General features: G+C 39.2%; 1 protein-coding gene across 2 annotated transcripts in view; it reads left to right on the top strand.

Annotated features, from left to right (window-relative positions):
* MACROD2 (mono-ADP ribosylhydrolase 2) overlaps nucleotides 1–26,443 on the top strand; it is a 1,236,128-nt gene that overhangs the window by 694,025 nt on the left and 515,660 nt on the right. For both annotated transcript variants that reach the window (XM_038750842.1, XM_038750843.1), the window contains exon 6: nucleotides 256–377. In XM_038750842.1, coding sequence (XP_038606770.1) covers nucleotides 256–377 — 122 coding nt within the window. The remainder of the gene's footprint in view (nucleotides 1–255; nucleotides 378–26,443) is intronic.

The following is a 26,443-nucleotide window of genomic DNA, read 5'->3' on the forward strand; positions in this document are numbered from 1 at the left end:
TCCTTTCAAGGAAGGGAGAGCATGAGCTGGGGTATAGTAGGAGAGGAGAATAGGTAGGTAAGAGGGCCATTTCCACTTGATATGGAGACAAATGGAAAACCACTGAAGGTTTTTAAGGCTGGGAGAGAGATGGATTTTCATCTTTGACTAGGCCTGTAGATGCCAAGAAACACAAGGTGTAGAGTAAATTTGAAGTGTTAGTCACATGAAAAGTGAATGTGCATCTGTAATCTCATTTCTTCACTCTGTTTGCAGATGTCATCCATACTGTGGGTCCCATAGCTAGGGGACATATCGGTGACACTCAAAGAGAAGACCTGGCAAGTTGCTATAAATCTTCTCTCAAGCTGGTACAAGAAAATAACATCAGATCAGTGGTAAGTGCTGTACAAGAAAGAATCTATTATTTTTTACATTAACTACCTCTTGTATCATTTGAAAAAGACATTTTGACATGTGGGAGCTTTCTTTTTCCTTCTGCATTTTATTACTTGTGGGAGGAATTTGGTTCTCTTTAGTTCATCTGTCAGTCTCAAGGTTAAGTGGCCCAAAAAATACCAGATATGTGGTCGACTTACCTACTTGGAAGGAAGGATGAGGAAGTGCTTCCATACAGGGAGGGACAGAGAGATTATTTTAGGATCCACAGATACTAAAGTTATTGCTGCCCATTCATTGGTTTAAGTAGTCAATTTTACATTATTATAAAATATTATGAAATTACTGAGAAAAGTGTATATGATTCCTCACCTTCCTTTCAGCAAGGGAATTTGTTCAGTCATAAGAGACTGATTAAAGAAATTCATGTTCACTTTTTGTTCACATAAGAAATGTCATCTTGATTATTTTGCAACATGTTGATATGTTCTGTAGGGCTCAAATTGCAATCTAAAGTAATGTGTATGGATACCGTATGTTATAAATAAGACATTTTTTCACTTGTTGATATTTGTTTCTGAATTGTTCCCCACCACAATGTTTATTAAGTCCACGGTCGCTAAAGGCCTCTTCAAAAATCCTTCAAATGTGTTTTCATATCTAATCATCAGGCCTCTTTAGGTACACCTTGGAAAGTATATTAGAAGGAAATAAGGTGGGAATAAGCATGAGGTGGATATTTGCTTAATTTTCTATAAATGAGAAATTTTAGAAATGAAATTCTTCACTGTCCAGTTAATAAAATACTGGAATATGATTCCAAGGACTGCTATAGGCTGTCTGCTTCTGGAGATGTTGCAGGAAAAATATAGGCACCAACAATTTGGGAATTCAATTTTCAGCCCTATATTCTGTTATTCTATAGTTGACAACATGGGTGATGGACAAATAATTGTTTATTTTAAAGAGTTAAGAGTCAAGAGGAAAGCATTTGGTATTGTAAGTTCATAATACATGCTGTGTAAATGAAACAGGTCTTAGTAAGTACAGTCTGCCCTCCAATAACACAGGTATTATGTTTCTGAAAGTCTCCATATTAAGGGAATCTCACATCCTAATATTTGCATCTTGATGGTCGCTGTTCAAAATCTCATGGCCATTTCTTCTGAAATTGTTTTGTCATATCTGTACAGTGAGCCATTGTTGAAAGAACATTCCCCAGATAGTGTTCTATGGAAAAAGCATGATGAAAGCACAAAGGATAAGAGAATTGACTGTTCAATGTAAGATGCATAATTCTTTAGTTGTGCCCGTTCCAGATGCTTCGCTTCATACCTGATTCTATTGAGAAGCATTCTTTCATTTTTCATATAAAAATTTTCACCAGCAAAATCTGTAGGCCTTACTGAATTTGAATTACTGTTTCAACAACCTCTGGACATTGAATTTTGCTACAGTTTGATTTTTCAGTTGGCTGAATTTCTGAATCATGAATTCATAGTATTGTACCATAGAGGGGAAAAATAAATCCTGAGAAGTTGGTTTGTGGGGCGAAAAAAATCACAGCAAGCTCAGACTGAGCTACTGATTACTGATTGGTCCACAAGAAGAAAACCTGAAAGTAAAAATGGTGTGGGCTCTCAAGAAGCAATTAAGATATTGTCAATGTGGCTATTGATTGCAAAGCTAGGCCAGGAATGCTTGAATGATGGCTATATATGCAAATCTTGAGGCCTGCTTGATATGGATCCCAGAGCCATATGAGAATCAGATAATGAATTCACTGCACGCTAGCAATTAGTTTTAAAAAGCTTTGTAGAAGCAGGAAGTTATAAGAGGATTGAAAAAATGATTAATATGATACTGAGTGTTTTAAAAGGATAAATGAAGAATTCTGATTTTTAACCCCAATGTCTACTTAGAAAGTGCTTTGTATTGGCCTCCAACTGAAGATGGAGAGTAAATAAAAGCTAGATGGACAATAATTTAAAGCTTCTGATAAATCACTCTGAGGTGGAAAGAGGTATCTCGGCGATCTGAGAGAGACCAAACTTAATGTGAAGTGTTTTGCTGGAAGATAAGTGTACACAGATCACTGATGAATGAAAATTGCAGATTATGCTGAATTGCCAGCTGCTGTAGATGCTGTGTTGAGAAACAACTTAGGTTGGGAATGTGGAGGAGAAATAAAATAGGATCCCATTTGGCAAAATGATCACATACAAATTTATCTCATTAATGGACAGTCTTACCTTATGCATCACTTTGTACTGTTGCTTTATAAACCATTGAGGGCAGGGAATTCTTGTTCTTTATTGACTTTGCTACCTAAATGTAGAATGCCAATTACACTTCTTGATTAGGTGAATCATTCAATCAATGAGTGGTATTTGCTGAGTGCTTCTTGTTGTTGCATTGTACTCTCCCAAGCATTTAGTACAGTGCTTTACACACAGTAAGCACTCAATAAATATGATTGAATGAATGGTTACTGTGTGGGGTGTATTGTACTAAGTGCTTGGAAGAGTACAATACAACAGAGTTGGCAGAGATGTTCCTTGCCCACAACAAGCTTACAGTTTAGAGGGAATAATGATGGCAAAACCTCAGCTAATACTGGAGAAGACTTATCCAACTCTTTAAAGAAATTAAGAAAATTTGGTATTTGAAACAATAGAGAATGAAAGCACGATGTTGAAAAGATAGTTATGTAAATGGATGTTAATTTAATATGAGGTCAATTGTGACATTTTGCCAAAATTGTTGAAAACTCTCAGCTGACCTAGATGTAACCTGAGTGAGATACAAATTTATTAGGGAGAATAGGGACAATGGTTGGAGGACCTACTCTGATTCCCACAAATGAATGACATTTGGAAGTGCAGGGTCTTTAAAAAAGGATGTCAGGCATCTAGAATAATCCAGGCGCCAGGAAAATGGTTACAAATAAAAAATATTGACAGTAAAAAAAGGTAAGGCCTGATCACAACTTGGCACCTCCCCATTTCAGGCAAAACAAACTTCTTAACAGTCCACATGTTGAGAAGATAGAATTGTGCCTGTTTTCTGCTCTTGTGGTCTTGGGATGACTTTGACCCAGACTTTAGATGTCCTTTTGAAGGCTCCTGTGCCCTATGGTGGGGAAACACCAGGTTCCATGGCTGTTGTGTTGAGCTCTTCCTCCACTCTGTGGCAGAGATGGGAAGGGTAGGTTAAGTACCAACCCTCACGCACTTGTGCTGTGAATGAAACAATGGGAACTTAGTAAGCTGAAGCCAGTTAGGGGTGGATGTTATTATGGAGTCAATTTATGGTGAGGATAACCCCCTTGCAAATGTGAGTTTGCTGAAAAACAATAAAATGCCAAATCAATTTAAGGCCTAACTGATTCTCTGATAAACCCTCACATGGCCTTTTAATGGGTACTGTAGATTTTCTTTTTAAGTTTAGTTCTGTAAGGAAAACACATTTTGAATGTCAAAAGTAATCAAAGTATTTTACATTGGCACACACTTTTCAAGAGGCTGCTTACAAAATAACCATGGGGTAGGTAAAAAGGCAAGCTACCTACAGCAGGTGAGGTAGATGCCTGTCTTATTTTGCAATTCATTTTCAGAACAGACCACTTCTGCAGGTGCACCTGCAGTTTGGTGGGCTCGGCTGTTATATTCTGCTGAATGGTTTTCCCTGCAAACTCAGCTATCCACTCACAACTTAACACATTGGTTTCAACTATTTCATTGACTGGATGTACTCTTTCGAATGCAAGTTTCTTTGTAGCTTGATTTCAGAATTTTTATTCAGGTGAAATCCAAACCTCAAAAAAATGAAGAGATGGATTATTTTCCTATCAACTATTCAGAATGACTGGGCCAATCTTCCTGCCCACTTTGCACTCCCCTTATCTCAGATCTCAAGCTGTGATGTTATACATACTTATTGTCATACATGCATATTGCCATACAGACAATAGCAACTGACAGACAAGACCACGCAAATGATATTCACTGGCCAGAAGTTTGTAGTAATGAATGGTAAGGTGAAGGCTATGCATTTCAAATCCTGGCTTCTAAAATATCAAATTGTGACAAGACTGGTTTGAACCACTATTTTGGGCTGGTTTGAACTAAACCAAGAAGAGGACATGCTTATAATTGAGTATGACACGAATAATTCAACTATGAAACAGTGTTTTATTTTAAAATGACATTCCTGGCCATCTTTGCATCTAATTTCTTTATGCACAAGGATGCTTTTGGGTTATAAAAAATACCGTTACGATTTTGAGTTAGTGACATGCTTAGACTTCTATTGCATAGAAGATGCATTCCAGTCTTCACAGGACAGAATCCATTAAAACTCAGTAGGCTCCCCTAACAAGGGTGTTTCTCCCCTTCAAATTATTCATTTATGTAAATTGTACTTTAAAATGGTAGTACTGACAAACCTGGAACTTCTGTGGAATTCTCAGGCTCACTGAAATAAAACAGAGTGGTAATATTGCTTGCTTTTAACTGTTTTACTGTGATGTAGGTTTTCATTTTAAGGCATAGTCAAGTGAATCCTATTTTCTTATACATGTTTCCTGCTGAGTGTTGCCATAGCAATGAGTTCTCAGCCTGAAATTCTTAAATGCTGGTTTTATTTCATTACCTCAGTTTCTGTTACAAGCCACATAAATCAATACACTTGTTTTCAAGACTCTTTCCAAAGCCTCATAACCCCAGTTTCTTCTGTCCTTTAGCTAAACCTGTCATTATGTTTGTAGGTAGCCTGACACCTCCAGACTTGCCTTTTATTCTGAAGGGCTTTGGTACATTTTCTATTCTTCCTCTTCAATGATAACCCACCTTTAATTTGTAATAGCCTTCCTACTGTTATGTCATGGTTCTACTCTGCCTCAATTTTAAGGGCTTGCATTTATGAGATTACCTTCACGGCCTCAAGATTACATAAAACAACAAAGCAGTCCTCCAAATAAATCTTAATAATAATAGCATTTATTAAGCACTTACTATGTGCAAAGCACTGTTCTAAGCGCTGGGGAGGTTACAGGGTGATCAGATTGTCCCACGAGGACTCAGTCTTCATCCCTATTTTACAGATGAGGTAACTGAGGCACAGAGAAGTAAAGTGACCTGCCCAAGGTCACACAGCCGGCAATTGGCAGAGCTGGAATTTGAACCCATGACCTCTGACTCCAAAGCCCGGGCTCTTTCCACTGAGCCACGCTGCTTCTCTAGCCATAACAGGTAGTCTGACTCTCAGCTCCCTCTCATCCTACCAACTTCTCTCAAGAACTTCTAAAGTGGGGAGAAAAGGGAAAATTTATTTAAATTCATTTCTCATATCAATTCCCTATCACTGTAGTGATGTGATATTGAGTTAAAATTGGTCAAGACAGTACTGAGAAGCAGCAAAGCTACTGTTGATCCTCCAACTGGGCAGCCCAGTCCTGCCCAAGCTAAAGAGATAATTCTATTATTTTGCCATGAGTCTTCCTGAGACAAATACCTCTCTGTCAATAATGGTTTGCTCTTGAGGGGATAATCTTGGACTCTTGTGCCACTACTCTAATTATGTGATGAATCTCTTCATATGATACATAAACCAGTCTGGGTTTCTGACCTAGACTGTTTGCAGTTGGGCTCTGTGAAAACTCTCAAAAGAGCAGACTGCAATCAGAGTTATTTTAATCTCTGTGTGTGTTTGTACAGTTCTTTCCCTTGCATTAGCTCTGCACTACTAAACTGACATTTTGTGTGCTCTCTTCCCTTTTAATGAACTCTGGTATGACTCGGGGCAAATTCACGGTGGTCTGAATTCATCAAGCATTTTAGGTATTTAAGTACATCTGATAATTTTGTTTTAAAACAGAGACTAGAAACAAATACAGAAGGTAGTTCTACAAACAAGGATGTTATGAAGCAGCTTCCTGAAAATTGTTTCCTTTTTTGATATTTTTACAATTTCTGCATTCACTAACAATCACAGCCCAATTGATACTGTAGAACAACTTATAATTAGTTATCTTCTCGGAGGTTCGGCCAAGATATTTCATGCTTTCCTAGAATGATCATTTATGGAAGGTTTAGCTTGATATGAACTAGGCAATGAGTGTCCCAGCATAAGAAGTTTGATAAGCCTTGGTGAGAATTGATTCCTGTTAATGAGAGTCTTTCATTTTGGGAATGGACAGAGCAAGAATTGAGGCATTAGTCAACAAGTAGAATTGATCTTTGGTCTTTGCCCTTATTAGGGACTATACCTTTTTTTCTCCCACATTGTTTTCTTTCTATTCTTCCTCTAAATTCCCATTCACTTTATTCCTTTCTCTCTAGGTCCTTCAACTCTTGTGTTAATCTGTCTACCCTTCCGTTCCTTAGTACAGTGCTAAGCGCTTAGTACAGTGCTCTACACACAGTAAGCGCTCAATAAATATGATTGATTCCTCTCTCTTTCTATTTCTGTACTTGATCTTCTCCCTTCTAATTCTCTCATTAAATTTGACACCACCATCCTACCAGTGCTTGAATCCCTCTGCCCTGGTATCACTCTTAAATCCTCTCTTTCTGTATTCTCATACTCGTGTGGATAATTCTGCTGTTTTCTGCCCTATCTGTAACATTTCCCAGATCTTCTTGCTTTCTTTCCAACCAAACAGTGACTAATTTGGAAAAGGCCCTTGCTATGCTGACTAGACTACTTTATCATTTGCCTCTCCCTCTAGACTGTAAGCTCACTGTGGACAGGGAACATGTCTGCTAATTCTGTTGTATTGTACTCTCCCAAGTGCTTAGTACAGTGCTCTGCACATACTAAGTGCTCAGTACTATTAATTAATATCAACCTCTTCATCAGTCTCTGCCCCCAGGCTCTTCCCTCTTAGGTGTATACTATACTCTGCATGTAGCCTGGATTGTCTTTCTAAACCATCATTCAGCACATGTCTCTTGACTCTTAAAATACCTACAATGGTTACCCATTTCTCTCTGCATTCATATGAAGCACTCCGCATTGGCTTCAAGGCCAATATCAGTTCTCTCACCCCAGACTGACTTTCTTACTCTGCAGCACTGTCTAATCTCCTGCTTTAGTCCTCTTGCTCAGACCTTTCCCCCTGCCTGAAACTCCCTTTTTCAATAAACCAAGCCTCATCTCTCTCCACCTACAGAGCCCTCCTGAAAGGCCTCATCCAGAAAGCTTTCCCCATTTAATCTCTGTAATCCATCAACCACCTTTAGCACTTACCTTTCTATGCCTACCCCCAAGTATTTATATAAAATTTGCATTCATTTGCACATTTTTATGTTTCTATTCTGCCATACTCTACTACCAACTATACTTGTACTACCAATACTTCCACTAATAGTCTGAGTCTTTCTGCCTCCCCCATTCGACTGCAAACTCTGTGAAGACAGTGGTACTCTCCAAAGCTCTTACTAAAGTGCTCTGCATCCAGCAGATGCATAATGAATACCACTGATTATAGTCCTCTTCCTGTAGGATGTAGTGCCTTAAAGGATGGAAGGGAGGGGTCCATATTGAGGTACCCCCTGAGAAATACATTGAAGTTAGATTTGAAAGAAATGTGTAGGAGGAGAAGTTTAAGGAATTACTTGATTGTTTAAGTTTATGGTTGATCTAAACAGCACTTACTGGTGTGTGGTAAGGAGTGATTGAAATTACGAGTTAGTGTTAATACCTTGAATTTGTACAGTGCTTTTATTCTTTCTAAATGGTTTCACACCAGTGATGTCGTTCACTGTATGCTCTAAACAAGCATGTGAGGGAGAGGCAGAAAAACGGCTGACAGGTAAAGGCTTAGATTAGAGATGATTAACTCCACATTTCAGTCCCAGGAAATAGGTTTTATGCATTTGTGGAATCCCCTTCTAATGAACAATGTACACCTAGTGTATGGATAGTCCAGTCTACTGCTATTCATGCACTAGTTGCAGATTAGATGTTTTGCTTAGATTTTTTTTTTGTTTTAAGCATCACAATCCCACAGAGCAGAGGAATGTAAAATATCCATGTGCAAATGTACACTTCTGGAATAGGGGAGACGTATGTAAAATTGTCTCATCCAACTATTTCAGAAGAAAAAAAAAGACCTGGCATTCTTTATATGCATTGATAAATGTAAAGTTCCCTCTCACCCTATGATGACTGATTCTGGCATATAATCAAGTCACACCCATATCTCCTATTTGACAGACACCGGAACCTATCAATATGTTTAAAAGGTAAGATGCTTGGCAGGGAGTGTTATTCAGCTCCAAGACCTTTTGAAACAATGAAAGCTATAGCTTTTACTAGTCTAACCTAGGTGATTAACAATGAGTGACACCATTAATGTCTCTGTTGATGACTTTTGTCTTCCTCTCACTCAAATTATTGAATAACCATTGGACTATAAATTCTTGGAAATTGCAGTTTCAGGAAAACGATTGCTTAGTGGCAAGAGCATAGGCTTGGGAGTCAGAGGACGTGGGTGCTAATCCCTGCTCCACCATTTGACAGTTGTGTGACTTCGGGCAGGTCATTTCACTTCTCTGTGCCTCAGTTACCTTATCTGTAAAATGGGGATTAAGACTGTGAGCCCCATGTGGTCAACCTGATTACCTTGTATCTACCCCAGCGCTTAGAACAGTGCTTGGAACATAGTAAGTGCTTAACAAATACAGTTATTATTATTATTATTATTATTATTATTATTATTATTATTCTAAATAGCAAGCAATTGCCATGATTCTAAAGATTTGTAAAAGCAAAACAATAGTGATGTGGACAGTGTTCTATTGGACAGGCTTATAATTATGGTAGATTTACCAATATTCAGAAGTGTTATGCACAAAGATGTGGAGAGGAATTTGATATAAGATACCGTATGAAGGAGTAGAATGCTATAGTATTTAAACAGATCTCACAAATGTTTATAGTAATTTTCAGGTTTTAAATAGTGTTTTGCTCAAAGGAAAGTAGGTACAACTTGTTCAAGTACTTAAATTATTTAGTATATCTCACTTCCAAGTTAAGTGGCTGAGTCTAAAGTTGCACATTTTTTGAAAATATTATTACTGCAGGGGGTAATTGATTTGGGCAGTCATAAAGCAAAATGTAATTACTACACAGCAGAGTAATTCATCATATTTCATGATTATTTAAATTGATGTGTTCACCATTTACACGTGTGTTATGGCAAGTTTAGCTATGTTCTGCCATACTCTTCAAAGAAAATGGAGTCAGATTTCAGCTCCCCAAAACTCAATGATTTAGTTACTTTATTTCCAGATTGTTCTATGATGGCCCATGTTTTGAAAACTCTCAAAATACCTTTTAACGGGGCACTTAATGTTCATAAAAACTTCCCCTATAAGATGAGATCTTACTAATAACGCATCTGAGTCATTTGCATTTAAGGAAGTTCAATAAGAGAAGATTCATACAAATGGAATTTTAAACTGTAACTGCATTTCTCAAAACACGACTGTAGCACTCCAGAAATAAGTAATAGGACAAGATTTCCAATAAAGCAGAAACCAAGAACAAATAGATCTTGGCCCTATAAAGCTAAATTTCCCTGTAGGGTCTATTTTTGAAATTAAAGGAATTTGTTTTCCGCCTTTTGTCAATGAACTAAAGAAGAAATAAAGGACCGAGAGTCACATCCAAGAATTTGTTTCATCCAAGAAGCATTGTTAACTCAATGTATGCCATAACGTTGGAAATCTGAGACAATTTGTATGCTTTATTACATTTGAATGAAGATTAGTTCATCTTTCTCGAAGTCTCATTCTTTCGCTGTTTCATCCTTAAGCTTATTCCATTTCTTCTGGCAGATACCAAGGCTTATTCATTCAATCGTATTTATTGAGCGCTTTCTGTGTGCAGAACATTGTGCTAAGTGCCTGGGAAGTACAAGTCGGTGATCCTCATTATTGTGGTCCTCATTAAATGCCAATGATGATAATCATGGTGAAATGGCCAGAATCTTGGCACAAATAGCTTATGGTGTCTTTCACAGGAGAGGTTAAGTGGACAGCACAATTAACAAATAAATCAATTTGTTTGACGGGCAAAACTGAAAGATTTAACTGTGTATTCTGATGATCCAGCGCTGAAAGCGAAGGTCCTAAAACAAGCATGCACACCTATACCCACACACATACCCAAACATATCATGGGTGGCCACACTGAGGCTCGAGAGCCACATGGGCTTTCCTTTATTGGCTGTGTGGCTCACACACATGCAGGCTTGAATAATCATCATTTCACCAGGGCCAGGAAAGAGTGAGACATTGTCCTTTTCTTCCCCTCCCCGCACTGTCATTTGCTTACTGTGACCCCTCAACAGCACCCAGAGAACCTCTGGTCACTATTCCAACTGAAGAAAATTTTTTGGTCTTTGCCTCTCGGCCATACTTTGGTGATAGTAATAATAATTGTGGTATTTGTTAAGCATTTACTGTGTGCCAAACACCGGATACTAAGCACTGGGGTTGATTCAAGTTAGTAAGTTGGACATAGTCACTACCTCTCAGGGTGCGCTCAGTCTGTCTGGTTTGTGATTCTTCAGTTCATATTGTCGTCACCCCAGCCTATACACATACTGCAGGGCTCTAATGCAAGAGTTATGTTCTTGATGAATCTCTTGTTAAAGAAAACACCTGTTTTAGTATTCACCATGTCAATGCCACGCTCCATTTCTTTTGACAACATATCTGCACCCTATTCAGGCAAACACATTTTGTGACAAGCTGAGGCAGTAGTCTGTCCCAAATGCACAATGAAAGCCTCTGTTATGGCAGAACTGACTGTAAAACTCTCTCCCTTTTTTTCTAGGAGATATGCTCCTAGCAGTGGGATTTCATTCCCTGGTGCAAATGTTCCTGAGGGACTGTTTCTTTCACACTGCATACATGAAAATAAAGTAGGGTATACTTTCATTGGGATGATGATGATATGTTTATAGGGCCAGTTCTCTGTCCTTCGCATGATGCTTCTAAATATTCTGAGGATCTGGGTCACACAGCAGACAAGTGGCTTCTGACTCCTAGCCAGGGCTATTTCCACTAGGCCATGCTATAGATCCTTCTTCTATAGATTCCCCCCTTCAAAGCCTTACTGAAAACACATCGGCTTCAAGGCTGTCCATCACCTCGCCCCCTCCTACCTCACCTCCCTTCTCTCCTTCTACAGCCCAGCCCGCACCCTCCGCTCCTCTGCCACTAATCACCTCACTGTACCTTCTCGCCTGTCCCGCCATCGACCCCCGGCCCACATCATCCCCCGGGCCTGGAATGCCCTCCCTCTGCCCATCCACCAAGCTAGCTCTCTTCCTCCCTTCAAGGCCCTACTGAGAGCTCACCTCCTCCAGGAGGCCTTCTCAGACTGTGCTCCTTCCTTCCTCTCCCCTTCGTCCCCCTCTCCATCCCCCCTGTCTTACCTCCTTCCCTTCCCCACAGCACCTGTATATATGTTTGTACATATTTATTACTCTATTTTACCTGTACATATCTATTCTATTTATTTTATTTTGTTAGTATGTTTGGTTTTGTTCTCTGTCTCCCCCTTTTAGACTGTGAGCCCACTGTTGAGTAGGGCCTGTCTCTATATGTTGCCAACTTGTACTTCCCAAGCACTTAGTCCAGTGCTCTGCACACAGTAAGCGCTCAATACAATTGATTGATTGATTGATCTCCTCCAAAAGGCCTTCCCCAACTAAGTGTTCCTTTATTCTTCTCCCACTCCCTTCTGCGTCACTCCGACTTGTTTCCTTTATTCATCCCCGCTCCCATTTCCAGAGTACTTATCTGCATATATGTAATTTATTTATATTCATGCCTGTTCTCCCCCTCTATACTATAAGCTTGTTGTGGGCAGGAAATGTGACTGTTGATCATTATACTGTACTCTCCCAAGAGTTTAGCGAAGTGCTGCGCACACAGTAAGTGCTCAATAAATACAGTTGAATGAAATATGATTCAATGAATGCAATCTAGTGTTTAACTGGACCTTGGACAACTGCCAAGCGATAGAAAAACCGGACCTCTCCCACTGCTGAGTACGACTACACCTCCTGGTTACAGAGGTGAGAAAATGGGAGCAGAGAGTAAAGGGAGAGTTCTGAACAGCGGATCACTGGTATTTATTAAGCACTTATATGTAGAGTACAACACAAAACGATTGGGAGAGTACAATATATTTGGTACACATTCTCTGCAGTCAAGGAAATTATAATCTAGTCATGTCAAGCGTGAGTTAGGACCATTATATGTCAAATGATTTCAAATTATTCATCACAGTAAGTGGACAATGCAGTTATTCTCACACATTGAATTCTTCTCTTCAGAGAAGTCTATAAAAGTTCCAAAGATTCAGTGAGGGAGAATGATGGATGTGACACTTTGAAATCAACACCTGAAATAGATGATTTACATCTGTGTTTTTTTCCCTTAATTCTTTTGTCAAATTCCACTGTTCTGAAGCAAACCTCTCATGGGAGGCAATTTCAGAAAGACTCTCACAGTACAGTGTTATTCCAACTCTGGCTGAGTTGTTGCTAGGTTTGTCTAATATTACAATTCTTTATTTTACGTTGAGGTTCTGGTCTGTTTCAGTACTCTCCCACCAATCCTAATCTAAGAAATAGCCCAAATTGGGGGTGACTGAAAACGATATTATGGTTTGGGGAATTAATTTTCATTGCCACCATTATGGAAAATGGCAGGAAATGACTTTTGAGCCAAGTAACATCATTTTTAATAGTTCCAGTCAGAGGACCTCGTTGGACTTACAGGCTCCAAAGTTAGACTCAATCAGTTTAAAGGCTAGTCAAAAAAATGCTTAAATTACCATTGTATATGATATTAATGACCCATATCGCTTAGCAGAAGTAGACATTGCTCTTTCACACAATTTGTGTGAAGCCGTCCATCTGACTTGGCAATTAGGTTTTTTTGCAAAGCAGTGTACCTTCCACCAAAAAGCAAGGAATGCCCTAGTTGTGATTGCCTAATTGAAAACAACTAGATTTAATGGATCATTGATACTAAATCTACCTTCTCTGCAAAGGAGAATGGAAGGGGAGAAGTTTTCCACATTCCCTCCTGTATTCCGTCTTTTGCGCAGGTTTCCATCTGAAGAAAAAAGATGTACTGCAGCCCCTGGTTATCATGTTCTCCACTCTGTGATGACAGTCCACGATAGGGATTTCCTTGTGTATATGTTTTGAGTACATAAGGGGAATCATATTTAGAATGAGGTGTCTATTGTCACCCAATTTCATCACACTCTGGGGTAGATAATTATGGCATTTGTCAAGGAGTTTCAAGCACTCAAGCATTAGGGTAGTCAGTTGGTCAGTTGTGTTTATTGAGCACTTACTTTGTGGAGCACTGTACTAAGCACTTGGGAGAGTTCACTACAGCAATGAACAGACACATTCCCTGCCCACAACGAGATTGCTGTCTAGAAGGGAAGACAGACATGGATATAAATAAATAAATTACAGGTAAGTACATAAGTGCTGTGGGGCTGGGAGCTGGGGATGAATAAAGTGAGCAAATTGAGCTTAGATTAGGAAAGACTTTTGGAGTAGAAGTGCCTTCAATAAGGCTTTGAAGGGGAGAGAGTAATTGTCTATCAGATATGCAGTGGAAGGGCGTTCCAGGCCAGAGGCAGGATGTGGGTAGGTACAAATTAATCAGGCTATATACAATTCCTGACCCACACGGGGCTCACTATTTAGAAAGGAGAACAGGTATTTCACCCAGTTTGCAGTTGAGAAAACTGAGGCACAGAGAAGTTGTGATTTGTCCAAGGTCACACAACAAGCAAGTGGCAGAGCTGGGATTTGAACCCACGTCATCTGACTCTCAGCCCCGTCCTATTTCCCCTAGGCCATGCGGCTTCCCATCTGCACTGACTGTACTTGATCTACTTGCAAATATGTAATAGTTCAATATCAATCAATTATTGAGTGCTTCCTATGCTTAGAGCACTGTACTGTTTGGGTGTTAGGGTATAAAATGTGTGAAATGTGTGTGTATGAAAAAGGATTTTTCTCCATGTAAACATATGGGTCAAGGGATGGGGTGCAGAGTAAGCCTAATTTTATTTTCAAAAATGTCAGTCGATATTCTACTTCTAACTCTAGCTGTTTTCTCTGGCCGTGTCTCCTCTCCTTCCCTGCAGTCATGCTTTCCCTCCTGCCTTCAAACATCTCTACTTGGATATCCCGCAGATACCTCAAACTAAACATAATTTCCTTTTCTTTCCACTGAAACCCTGTCCTTCCCCTGACTTTCCCATCACATAGACAGCACCACCACCCTTCCTGTCAAAATCTGTAACCTTGACTCATGTCCCTCAACCAGCACATTTAATCATACAATCCTATGTGTTTTGCCTTCACCACAACTCTAGAATTCACCATTTTCTCTCCATCCTAACTGCTAGCATGCACCGATGATTTCCTGCCTTGACTACTGCATCAGCCTCCTTGCTGACCACCCTGAATCCTGTCTCTCTCCTCTCCAGTCCATACTTCCCTCTAAGCCCGAATCATTTTTCTGTTATCCAACCCAGTGCTTAGTCCAGTGCTTGATTCATAGTGAGCACTTAACAAAATACCACAATTATTAATATCATTAGTAGTAGTCCTTTTGACAGGTCATGCCTCCCGCAGGAGTGAATAGGGCTTTCAGCTCAATGGTGTAGGGTCTATAATATGCCCAGAAATGTTAAGCACATTTGATTGTTATTTGAATGCTTTCAAATCATCAATGTATTTTAGTTACTAAATAAAGCCCCAATGAGGTAATATAGCTTTAGAGATGTCCTAGCTGAGCTGTGGGGTTTGTATATGGAAAAAATCGGTAATGGATTTATTAATAATAATAAATTTGTATGCTAAGTCCAGATTTGATGAGTACAGGTTTTAGTGTGATCTACCAGTTTGCTCAATGATGTTTCGCCAATGACAGATGTTTACGTCTTGCGATGAAGGGCCTCCTGCTCAAGAAAAATAAAAAACAGGACAAAATTCCTCCTTTTCCTCATTTTAAAAAAGATTTTCTTTAGATGCAGTGGATTAATATTGCTTTTCAAGTTCAACCTAGCCAATAGGGTCACTGCCCTCCCACCCCAACTTCTTCAACGGATTAAAAAAAGATTAACTATTTCTGAAGTGATATTAAATGAAGCTGAAAAGTCCCAAGTATGATTACCTCAGGTTAATGCTGAGAAAATCAGGTTAAGAATGTAGAAACCGGAGATAATTAGGAAACCTTTTGGAACAATGAGACATGATGAAATATCTGTATTTCATTTTAAACATAACATGCCTTTTAATTTGTGTGCACAATTATTTTCAATATTGCTTTGATAGATTATTAGACACTTGAAACACTTATAAAATGCATAGACTTGCTTTAATGGAACATTCTTGAACACATTTGCTTAAATGCATATGCTTAGTTTTGGTAAGTTTTTATAATTATCATTACTTTTGAAACTATTTTCATGTAATCGATTTGGATAGTTGTGTTTATTCTTCACCTCATTGCAAGTAGGTTCGGGCCAGTGATGTGGCAGAATTTAGACCATTAATGAAATCATTATTCTTCGATCTTTTAACCTGTTTATATGTCTTATCTCAGTGGTTTGTGTTACAGGAAGGAGTTGAATGTCATCTGAGTAAAATAGGCACTTAATCTTGATCAGCAACCCCCTTAGCTCAAATAATTTGTAAACAATGCTGGCACTATTACTTGTCAATTGTAAGGGATTTTCATCATAAAGATAAATAGAGGTCTTGTGACCAAAAGCATTAATCACTCTTGGTGGGAGTTCAGAAATTTCCTTTAAAATGGGTTCACAAAATTCATACTCTCCCTTTCTGTGCCCCACTTTGTTTCATCTTTGAAGCCAACGATTCATTAGAATTTTTCTGGTAACTCATGCACATAGCTACGTGAAATGGACATTCATGAAACTGTTCATTTTTTAAATGTAAACTTCCTGAGTAACTTAGTTTTGGGCCAGTTGGCTGAATTCATTAGCATTTTGTGCACTAGTCATCAAGTCAGAATAGCATTCTGAATGATGAACTTTTCCAGTTCAATAGAATGTGTACTGTAGAAAAAGGACATTCTGTTCATTTATAAGAGTGCTGATTTGACTTTATATTTTGTTAAATATATGTACCATGTGCATTTAATTTTTTCAAGGTTAGGCAATCCTTTTGTCTAAATATGACTCCCATTATATTTCATGTGTCCTGAGGACAGATGAATCTATTGAATAAGGTTTCTTAGAATTTTTCAGGGTAGATTGAGTAATGACACACAAGTGGTAGTTGTCATGAATATTAAATGCATTTAATGTATCTAAATTACTGTTATGGACTGAATTGAGAATATTGTCTTAACACACAAAATGACAAAATACTTGAAAGCACATTTCATGCAGACAGACCTATCTCACCAGGGATCTAAAATAACTTCACAGCTGTTAATTGTGTAATGAGAAGCAAATCATAGTTGAAACCTTTATTGAGGTACAAGTCAGCACCAGATAACTCATAAAATGAGATCGTTGCTGTGAAGAAGCAGGAAGTTTTCACAGAGAAAAAGGAGGCAACATGCAATGGTGGGAAAATAATTTCTAAAGGTCCATTAAACAACAGTAGCCAATGAGCCAGCAAAGTCATTGTGGACTTAATTTTGAGCAGTAAAATCTACCTTAAAACATTTGAATTCTATTTTGGGGTTCAATACCTTGTATTGCACCGTGTATTTAGTTGCTTATATTGTGCTGGTACCTGTCCCTTTATCAGTCTTTTTCCATAAAAATTACCTCAGCAGATATAAACTTCAAAGAGAGTTCAAAACTGAACATTAAATTAGCAATTTCTTCTGTGCTGCAAATTTGTGGTAGCCACAAAACAAAGTAAGAATGAGTCCTGCTCCTCTCAGTGTAGTTGCATTTTAAACCCAGAATTGGTAAATGGAATTTTCCTGTCCTAGTCTTGCTGATTATATTTTGATCGTTTTAAATTTATTATTGCATGTATTTTCACAATAAAAGCAACTGACGCATACATAAGAAGAGAAGAAAGATGCATGGAAGACAGCGACCCTTTGCTGTCAGTGACCCAAGGAAGGGAGAAGGAGAGGGTGTTGATTGAAGTGGTGTCTTGCCTTGCTCTCTCCCACCATACACAACCACATGCATTGCATGTCACTTTTCTGGGCACCACCCCTCCATTTTGGCAAATTGCTGCCTAGCTGGATAGCAGCATGCCTTGTTATGCTCACTACTAATAGTGGCAGGGATTTACTTCAATCCCACCTTTAACTGGAGAGAGAGCACCTCATGTCGCCCTTGGGTTTGAGGTTGAGGTACCCCACTTTTGGGGTGATTTGAATGACTGGTGGGAAAGATCACCATTGCATTGATGTGAAAGTACAGATTTTGAAATGAATGTAATTGCAGGAAGTGCAACTTTAGATGACAAGAACTCAGTTTATTTAATCGTCAAGCAATCATCCTAGCAAGAAGAAATTAACTCTAATGATTTAGAAATAGATTGATACTACTGTATTCCACCAAAACTACTTGATCATTTTATATAAACCACATATAGCAATATTTTCGACATTGTTTAAACTATGGCTGCAATAAGCGGGGCAAATGCCATATGGTGTCATCTCCCAGTTCCATTCATTGTCTGTTTTGAAATGAAGAGTGACAAATACATAGTTCATGATTATCTTCATTCCCGAAACCAGTCAGGAACAGCTAGGAAGTGAGTTTAGGGCAAGCAGTTGTAAAATGATGAAATGATTAAGAGTATTTCTGTGCATAAACAGGGAGGGTGTTAAAGAAAATTGGGAATTGTGTGAGAGGAGAGTTGGATCAGTCACCTGGTTCAAAATAGGGATTAGGTACCCTTAGATTGTGAGTCCCATATAGCACATCTCCTGTGTCCAGTTGGAAAATTTGGTAGTAGTAACGATTGTATTGAGCACCGATTAAATGCATCGCTGTGCACTAAACACTTGAGAAAATGACAGATACACAAGACAGGTTTCCTGCCTGCAAGATGTTTTTTACCCCCTTTCAGGGGATATAGGCAGAAATATTCACATATCTTGCATGTCCTCCGTTACACATAATGAGGAGCTTGGTATCTAAGAAGCCCTTAGTAAATATCATTATTAGCCAGGAAAAGGCTAAAGCACCCAGCACAAGTGTGATTCCAGTTGGTGACATTTTGTTTCATGGCCTATAACATTTACTTTGCCATGTTTTCAACCCTGGCTCTTTATAGGTTCAAACTTATGTGAAAATATCCATACTTTGTTTTCTCTGTCCCTTGCCTTCCTTTGTAAGACCTGAGGGAAGATTGAAGTGGTCATTTAAGGAGAAGAGTGCTTGTAAAATTCCCAACCGTGGGTTACTGAGCAGCATTTTTGGTAGAAACATCTTGCTGGACCAGTCTAAATGTATTTTTAAGAAAACACTCCCTGGTCTGGTTTGCACTTATCTGTTTTACCCTGACCTGCACAATTCATTTCAAATAAATTACTGTTCTAAATGTTTTGCAGGAATGAAGCCTTCAAATCAAATTCCTTTACTGGCATGCTTTCAGAGAGAGAGAGAGAGAGAGAGAGAGCGAGAGAGACACAGACAGACAGACAGTGTGTGTGTGTGTGTGTGTATATATTCAGTTCTCTAGGATTCATTAATACTGTCATTCATTCAATCATATTTATTGAGTGGTAACTGTGCTGAGTCTTGTATTAAGCATTTGGAAAGTACAGTCGGCAACAAATAATAGTATTTGTTAAGCGCTTACTCTTTGCCAAGCACTGTTCTAAACACTGGGGTAGATACAAGGTAATCAGGTTGTCCCACGTGGGGCTCACAGTCTTAATCCCCATTTTACAGGTGAAATAACTGAGAGAAGTTAAGTTATTTGCCCAAAGTCACACAGCTGATAAGTGACGGAGCTGGGATTAGAATCCACGACCTCTGACGCCCAAGCCTGTGTGCTGTCCACTAAGCCATGCTGCTTCTCTAATTTCTGTAGCACTTTCATTCTCCAAGCTCACGTTGCTTATCTCATTTTTACCTTCTCAACAAGCCCTACGAGGTAGCTAGAAAGACAGATGATATCGTCTCTATTTTGTAGATGAGGAAATTGAGGCACAGAGTGTTTGACTTGCCCACACACACAGCAGGCAGTGTCAGGGCTTGAATCAGGTTTTGGGTCCTCCAGCTTCTAGATGGGCATTCTCCCATCACACTACATCACACAGCTTCCCAATTAAGGTGGTGTTGATATTTTTTAACCTGAAGCATGAGAACTTTTGTCATTTATTTAGTAACTTAATGGTACTTATTAATCAAACTAGGTGCTAAGCCCTATTTTAAGCCCGAGGGTAAATATAAAGATCACTAGATAACATTTCCAATTAGAAGTGTTGACCTTTGTTTTAAGCCAAATAAAAATTAGCGAACAGATATAATTTAGTGGGCTGTACAATTTAGTTGAATTCTCTCAGTAAATTGTTGCATTATTTCACAACCCTTGAGAGAGAACCAGAATCTAACATGGGCATGATTTGATGTATCCTTATATTTTATTATTTTTGATAGCTATGTGTCTAGGGTACTTTTAGATAAACCGGAGAACTAAGCATGTGGAAGAAAGACAAGTATCTACTTAAGATTTCTATTTAAACAGAACAATTAACTATAATTAGCATGCAAGTTGTAATGGTGTTTCAAGTTGTAATGGTGTTTCGCTGCTGATAAGGCCTGTGGGACTGTGGTTCTAAGTCAGTTCTATTGTTTACCATATGCAAATCTAGCCACTTAGCTTTAATTAGAAGTTGAAACCCAGAGCAATTATCATAAATGCCTTAGTATTAATGAACCTGACGGAACTGTCCATCACAGTGTTTCAAGTGATTGATAATCATAATACTGAATCTCGGTTGATTTGCTGTCCAAAAATAATGCAGAGTTTCCTGAGAAACCAAGAGGCTGACATTTCAAGGAGAGAGATGCAGGCGGCCGGCTATCACGCATTTGATTTTAGACTGTGAGCCCACTGTTGGGTAGGGACTGTCTCTATATGTTGCCAATTTGTACTTCCCAAGCGCTTAGTACAGTGGTCTGCACATAGTAAGTGCTCAATAAATACGATTGATGATGATGATGATGACCCCTTGTTGGCCTAAGGAAGGCATGGCTCTGTCCAAACACGTTGGTGGTGGCCCTTATCAGTGGTTGTCCCCGTGCCTGCTCATCGCAGCTGATTGCAGTTCAGATCCATCATTATTCATTCCCAGTTCTGAAAATCCTTGGGAAGTCTGGTTAGTGTGGAGGTCAGCCCTCTCACTCTGGAGCTCTGCACCATTCTGTGTACCTGTGCTTTGTTTGAGATCTCTGACGGAACCTAACACTTGCTCCAAATTATCTTTAAGGGAATTAATAGCCACTCTAATAGCATGTGGGGGGAACCCCCCCCCCCCCCCCCGCCAAAGAAGTACAATGTTGCCCCTGGTACCTCTCATATCTACCACAAAGATTCAACTAGTATTTTTGATGCCTTACCTTGTGACTTTGGGCAAGTCAATTAACTTCTCTATTCCTCAATTACCACATCTGTAAAATGGGGATTAAGATTGTGAGCCCCAAGTGGAACAACCTGATTACCTTGTATGTCCCCTGGCGCTTAGAACAGTGCTTGGCATATAGTAAGCACTTAACAAATACCATCATTATTATACATTACCAAACACATTACCTAAGCTGACTTGAAGCAATCAACGGCTGATGGAGAGTGGAGGATGTTCTGTCCACAGTTTGTCAGATTTTTGAGATGTTGAAGGAGACCCATGAGCAGATAATCAGTGGTCTTCGAGCACTTACTGTGAGCAAAGTACTAAATACTTGGGAGAATGCAATGCAACAGAGTTTATAGGCATGTTCCCTACCTGCAAGGAGCTTACAGTCTTGAAGAGACAGACATTAAAATAAATTATGGATACCTACAGAAGTGCAATGGAGCTAAGGGTGGGATGAATACCAAGTGCTTAGAGGGTACAGCCAAGTGCATATGTGATGCAAAAGGAAGAGTGGGGAGGGAAGGCCTCTTGGAGGAGATGTGATTTTTAATAAGGCTTTGAGGGTGGGGAGAGTGGTGGTCTCTAACATATGAAGATGGGGCTAAGTTTCAGGCCAGAGAGAGAATATGCGCAAGAGGTTAGTGGTAAAATAGTGGCATTAGAGGAGCAAAGTGTATGACTTAGTTTGTAGTAGGAAATCAGAGCGTTAAGGTGAGCTAACAGAGTAAATTTAGAGCCAATGGTAAGGAAGTTCTACTTGTTGCAGAGGTGGATGGGTAACCACTGGAGGTTCTTGAGTAGTGGGGAAATGTGGACTGAATGGGTTGTTTTTTGGTTTGTTTTTTTTTTAAGAAAAATGATCCAGGCAGGAGAGTGAAGTATGGACTAGATTGGGGAGAGGCAGGGAGGTCAATGAGAAGGGGACCCAAAACCCAGTCTTGAGGGACTCCCACAGTTAGGGGGTGGGAAGCAGAGGAGGAGCCTGTGAAAGAAAATGAGAACCCTTGGCCAGAGAGATAACCAGAAGATGAGAGTTTCAGTAAAGCCAAAGCTAGGTAATGGTCTCAGGAGAAGGGAGTGGTCCACAGTGTCCAGGGCAATGGAGAAGTAGAGAAGGATTAGGATGGAGTAGAAGCTGTTGGATTTGTCATTTTTATATGAATGATCTATAGACTGAGTTTTCAATAAACATACTGTTTTGTCACCCTACTATTCTTATTTAATATTTGGAAGTTTGGAATTGATGCCATAGAAATCGAGTTTAAAAACTATATTCAGGTTTACCTTTCTAATCAATAAGGTTTTGGAAGATTTTTTTTGAAGGTGGAGTTTGTAAGTTTTTTCCTTTTTTAAAGGAAACAGACAAAATACCAACATGCAAATTTATTTTACATTCATTGTATTTTCCTTGTCAGCTAAATGCTAATGAATTCTATTTAGCTGTAAAAGCAATTCTTCATAACAAGAATAATTCAATTCATGTTTAATTTGGTGGAGCCTCAGGGAAAATTTGATTTCTCTAACATAGTTCAAGTATAAATTTGAACTCTGTAGTCAGTTTCCTTGGTCTTAATTCAGTTCATTTTAGGTGATAATCTTCAGTTCTCTTCTTTCTGTAGGACTTTCTTTTTCTAGGCTTTCAGTTGGACAGGGATCTAAAGAGCGTCATTTTGTGGTCCTTAAAAAAATCAACTAAACTTCCCTGTTTCTTTTTGGGGGTGCATATGGAGAGAAGCTGTTCTTGTGCTGAGAGTGATTAGTGGTAATTTAGAGATTTTGATAGCTTTAATATGAATGCCTAAGGTTCAGCCATATCCAGTTTCAATTTGGTGTATGACATAGGTCCAAATATTCTGTATTAGCCTGGTAGTGCTAATAACTAGCACATACCTAGATGATGTGCATGAGAAAGCTCCATTGAGCTTATATCTCAGAGAAGGTTATTAGTTCATCCCACCCTTCTCTGAAGGCCTGTTCTCTGCTTCTAGAAGGACCAGTGCCTCTAATAAGTCCAATATGCTCTTTCAGCATGCCTCCTGTTGTCCAATATACTAAGGGGTGATGTCCTATGTTCGACAGATAAGCCCTCTTGAACATGACACCTTCATTGCTTAAAAAGATCATAGGAATTTTTCATTTGAAAGCACAAATTAAAAGCTCTTAAAATTTGTTGTGTTCCATGTATCTGTTGCAAGGTATTGTTTTAACATTTGCTAATGTTTTCTAAAATGATGAGGAAAAAAGAGAAATGAATCATTTCTTCATGTTGAGTGGTTCCCATTCATTAACAATCTTTTTGGGTCAGTTATTAGTCTATTACCTATTTAATCTCTATATCCTCAGGTAATTAGTATAATAGAATAATAATGATGAAAAATCCATAATTTTAAAAGTATACATGAGCTTTCAAGTCTATCTGTTCAATCAAAGTTGTTTTTTAAAAAATGCTTTGATTTTATTTTAATTAGCTGAAATCCTCACTTGGGCATCCAAGAGGGCATAAGAAAAAGGACAATGTGGGAGGCAGGTGATTTTCTTCTTCCTTTTCCTTGCCATGTGGAAACTCTGACCTTTTATGGAGGGTGTACAAGTCCAACTGCTTCTCTTAAAGAAGGGGAATCAAACTCACTATGTCTGTTTTTCTTAGGTTACCAAAAAGCTTCATTTTTGTGAATATTCTGAGTGTTTATTTTAACTTATTCCTGAAGCAGAGCCTTTTCCCTAAGGTCTAAGATGCTTTGCATGAGCTTCAAGCTCAGTAGGAAGATGCCTGACGAGGAAGATTATCTCATCTTCTATTTGGCAGTTTTTCTGTCATTGTTGGAAAGGCTAAGTGAATGGTTTTTCAATCTTTGTTTTGTTTATAATGATTGTCACAAAGTTTTGAACTTGGGGAAAAAAACCTTGTCTGGCATTGCATTTAGTCACAGTTAAATCTGAAGTTAGACTATTCTATTTGGGTCTTTTTTTTTTATCCTATTACATGTTGTTATTATTTAAGGGTTTGTGAGCCCCTTGTGGGATTTGTAACTATCCCCACAATGTTCAACACTCGTGGTAAATGATTAATCAAGCCACAATAATAATGGGAATAGGAATTCTAATAGTGAATGCATAATGTATGAATAAGGAATAAGAGTTGGAAAATGCCTATTTGTAAAGCCAAGATCATGGGCATGGTATTTTACAAAACTGTAGTCAGGCTAAAGAGAGTTAACCTCATTGGCAGAGGACTACTTCAAGTAATTCTAAAAAATGTAGGATATGGCAAACAAGAAATCCATCAAATATGTAACATTTTAAAAATGAAATATTTCTTTCAAGCTAGTACCTAGGCAATGTTTTTTAACTGAGATTAACTTTTCCCATCAGGAATTCTCATGCTAAAAAGGTCTAGTATGAAACCATGCAGTTGATTTTAAAATATGGTTATATTCCAAATGTGTCATTTGTCTCAGAGTTGTATCGGAGGAAATATAAGTGGAAAACATAGTGGCTCATTGACTCACTTTGCACTAGGATGGCAACAAACCTGCACTTTTGGAAAATGGAGTTTGCCCCCAGAATATCTGCTCCCTAAAGTAGCTCTGGGATACTCTTGAACCCCTATGAAGTTAGTCTAGTGCCAAGGTTCCAGGGAGCCAATTTTGACTGCAGAGGCCTTACCTCTCTTGAGTCTCTTGGGAGACATAGTGGTTCTGAAGGGTTTGGGGAGTTTTGGTGGGCTCAGGACGTTCTGGGGATCCCCTCCTCAAAAATCTCCAGTGGCTACCAATCAATCTGCGCATCAGGCAGAAACTCCTCACGCTGGGCTTCAAGGCTGTCCATCACCTCGCCCCCTCCTACCTCACCTCCCTTCTCTCCTTCTACAGCCCAGCCCGCACCCTCCGCTCCTCCGCCGCTAATCTCCTCACCGTACCTCGTTCTCGCCTGTCCCGCCATCGACCCCCGGCCCACGTCATCCCCCCGGGCCTGGAATGCCCTCCCTCTGCCCATCTGCCAAGCTAGCTCTCTTCCTCCCTTCGAGGCCCTACTGAGAGCTCACCTCCTCCAGGAGGCCTTCTCAGACTGAGCCCCTTCCTTCCTCTCCCCCTCGTCCCCCTCTCCACCCCCCCATCTTACCTCCTTCCCTTCCCCACAGCACCTGTATATATGTTTGTGCATATTTATTACTCTATTTATTTTACTTGTACATATCTATTATATTTATTTTATTTTGTTAGTATGTTTGGTTTTGTTCTCTGTCTCCCTCTTTTAGACTGTGAGCCCACTGTTGGGTAGGGACTGTCTCTATATGTTGCCAATTTGTACTTCCCAAGCTCTTAGTACAGTGCTCTGCACATAGTAAGCGCTCAATAAATACGATTGATGATGATATACCTTGGACAGGAAATGTCTACCAACTGAATTGTATTTTACTCTCCCACATGCATAGTTTAGTGCCCTGAACACAGTAAGTGTTCCATAAATACCATTGATTGATAACAAGTTTCCTTGAGTGCACTGAAACTTATAGCAGTTTGGAAAGCTACCCCAACTCCTGGGGGGCACCCCCAAAATAGAATCAGCTCAGATCAGCCTTTGCCAGAATCACAGTGAATCCTCAGTTTACCCCGACCCCCGCAGATCCTTGCTAATTTCCAATGGTTTCCTCAACCTGCCAGAGCCCAAGTGGGTAGGGACCAAACAATGGACAAACTATAGGTTTGTAACTTCTGATGTCTAGAAATGGTACCGTGCACTTTGGCTACCTTTTGTGCTTTGGAGGAATTTGCTTCTTGGAAATTCTCATTGTTTTGGTTTTGAAAGTGGAGTCATTTTTCCAAATCAAATGATCTCCTCCTTTTATTTTTGCCTCATTACTTCCTAGGAATTCCCTGTTGGTGTGAGATAACCTCAAGGAATCATGAGTCCCGGGCTGCAATGTAGAGGTCACAAGCCCACCCATCTCAGTTCAACCATCACCACATCTAAACCATGCTACCTATATGTGAATCTATTCTATTTTTCATATTTAAATTTGGGGGCTAACATCCTCTTCATAAATTCAAATTTCCTTAGCAACTCCAGGAGGACACATGTTCCTGGTTAATGATTCCTGACAATTTGTTAGGTTTATTGTGGAGTTTCTATTTCTACTGTAGTTTTCCAGATGTCTTGTAGTTTTTATGGTGTCTGATAATATGATAATTGTGCCTTGAGTCCTGAAAGCTGTAGGACTTGAACAAGTACAAAATATGCAGTTTTCCCTTGCTGAGGCAAATCTGAATCTAAATGTTTGGTAATGAAGGTATTGTTTCACAACAGAATAAAACGCAGTGCTTCAGAAGGGGCTGACCAGTGCTGTTTATAAGATTAGGTACTGATTGTGCATTTTTATAATAAGGGGACTAGAGACTGACCACTGCTGTTTA

Source organism: Tachyglossus aculeatus, chromosome 9 (assembly GCF_015852505.1).
Source record: "Tachyglossus aculeatus isolate mTacAcu1 chromosome 9, mTacAcu1.pri, whole genome shotgun sequence".
Taxonomy (NCBI): domain Eukaryota; kingdom Metazoa; phylum Chordata; class Mammalia; order Monotremata; family Tachyglossidae; genus Tachyglossus; species Tachyglossus aculeatus.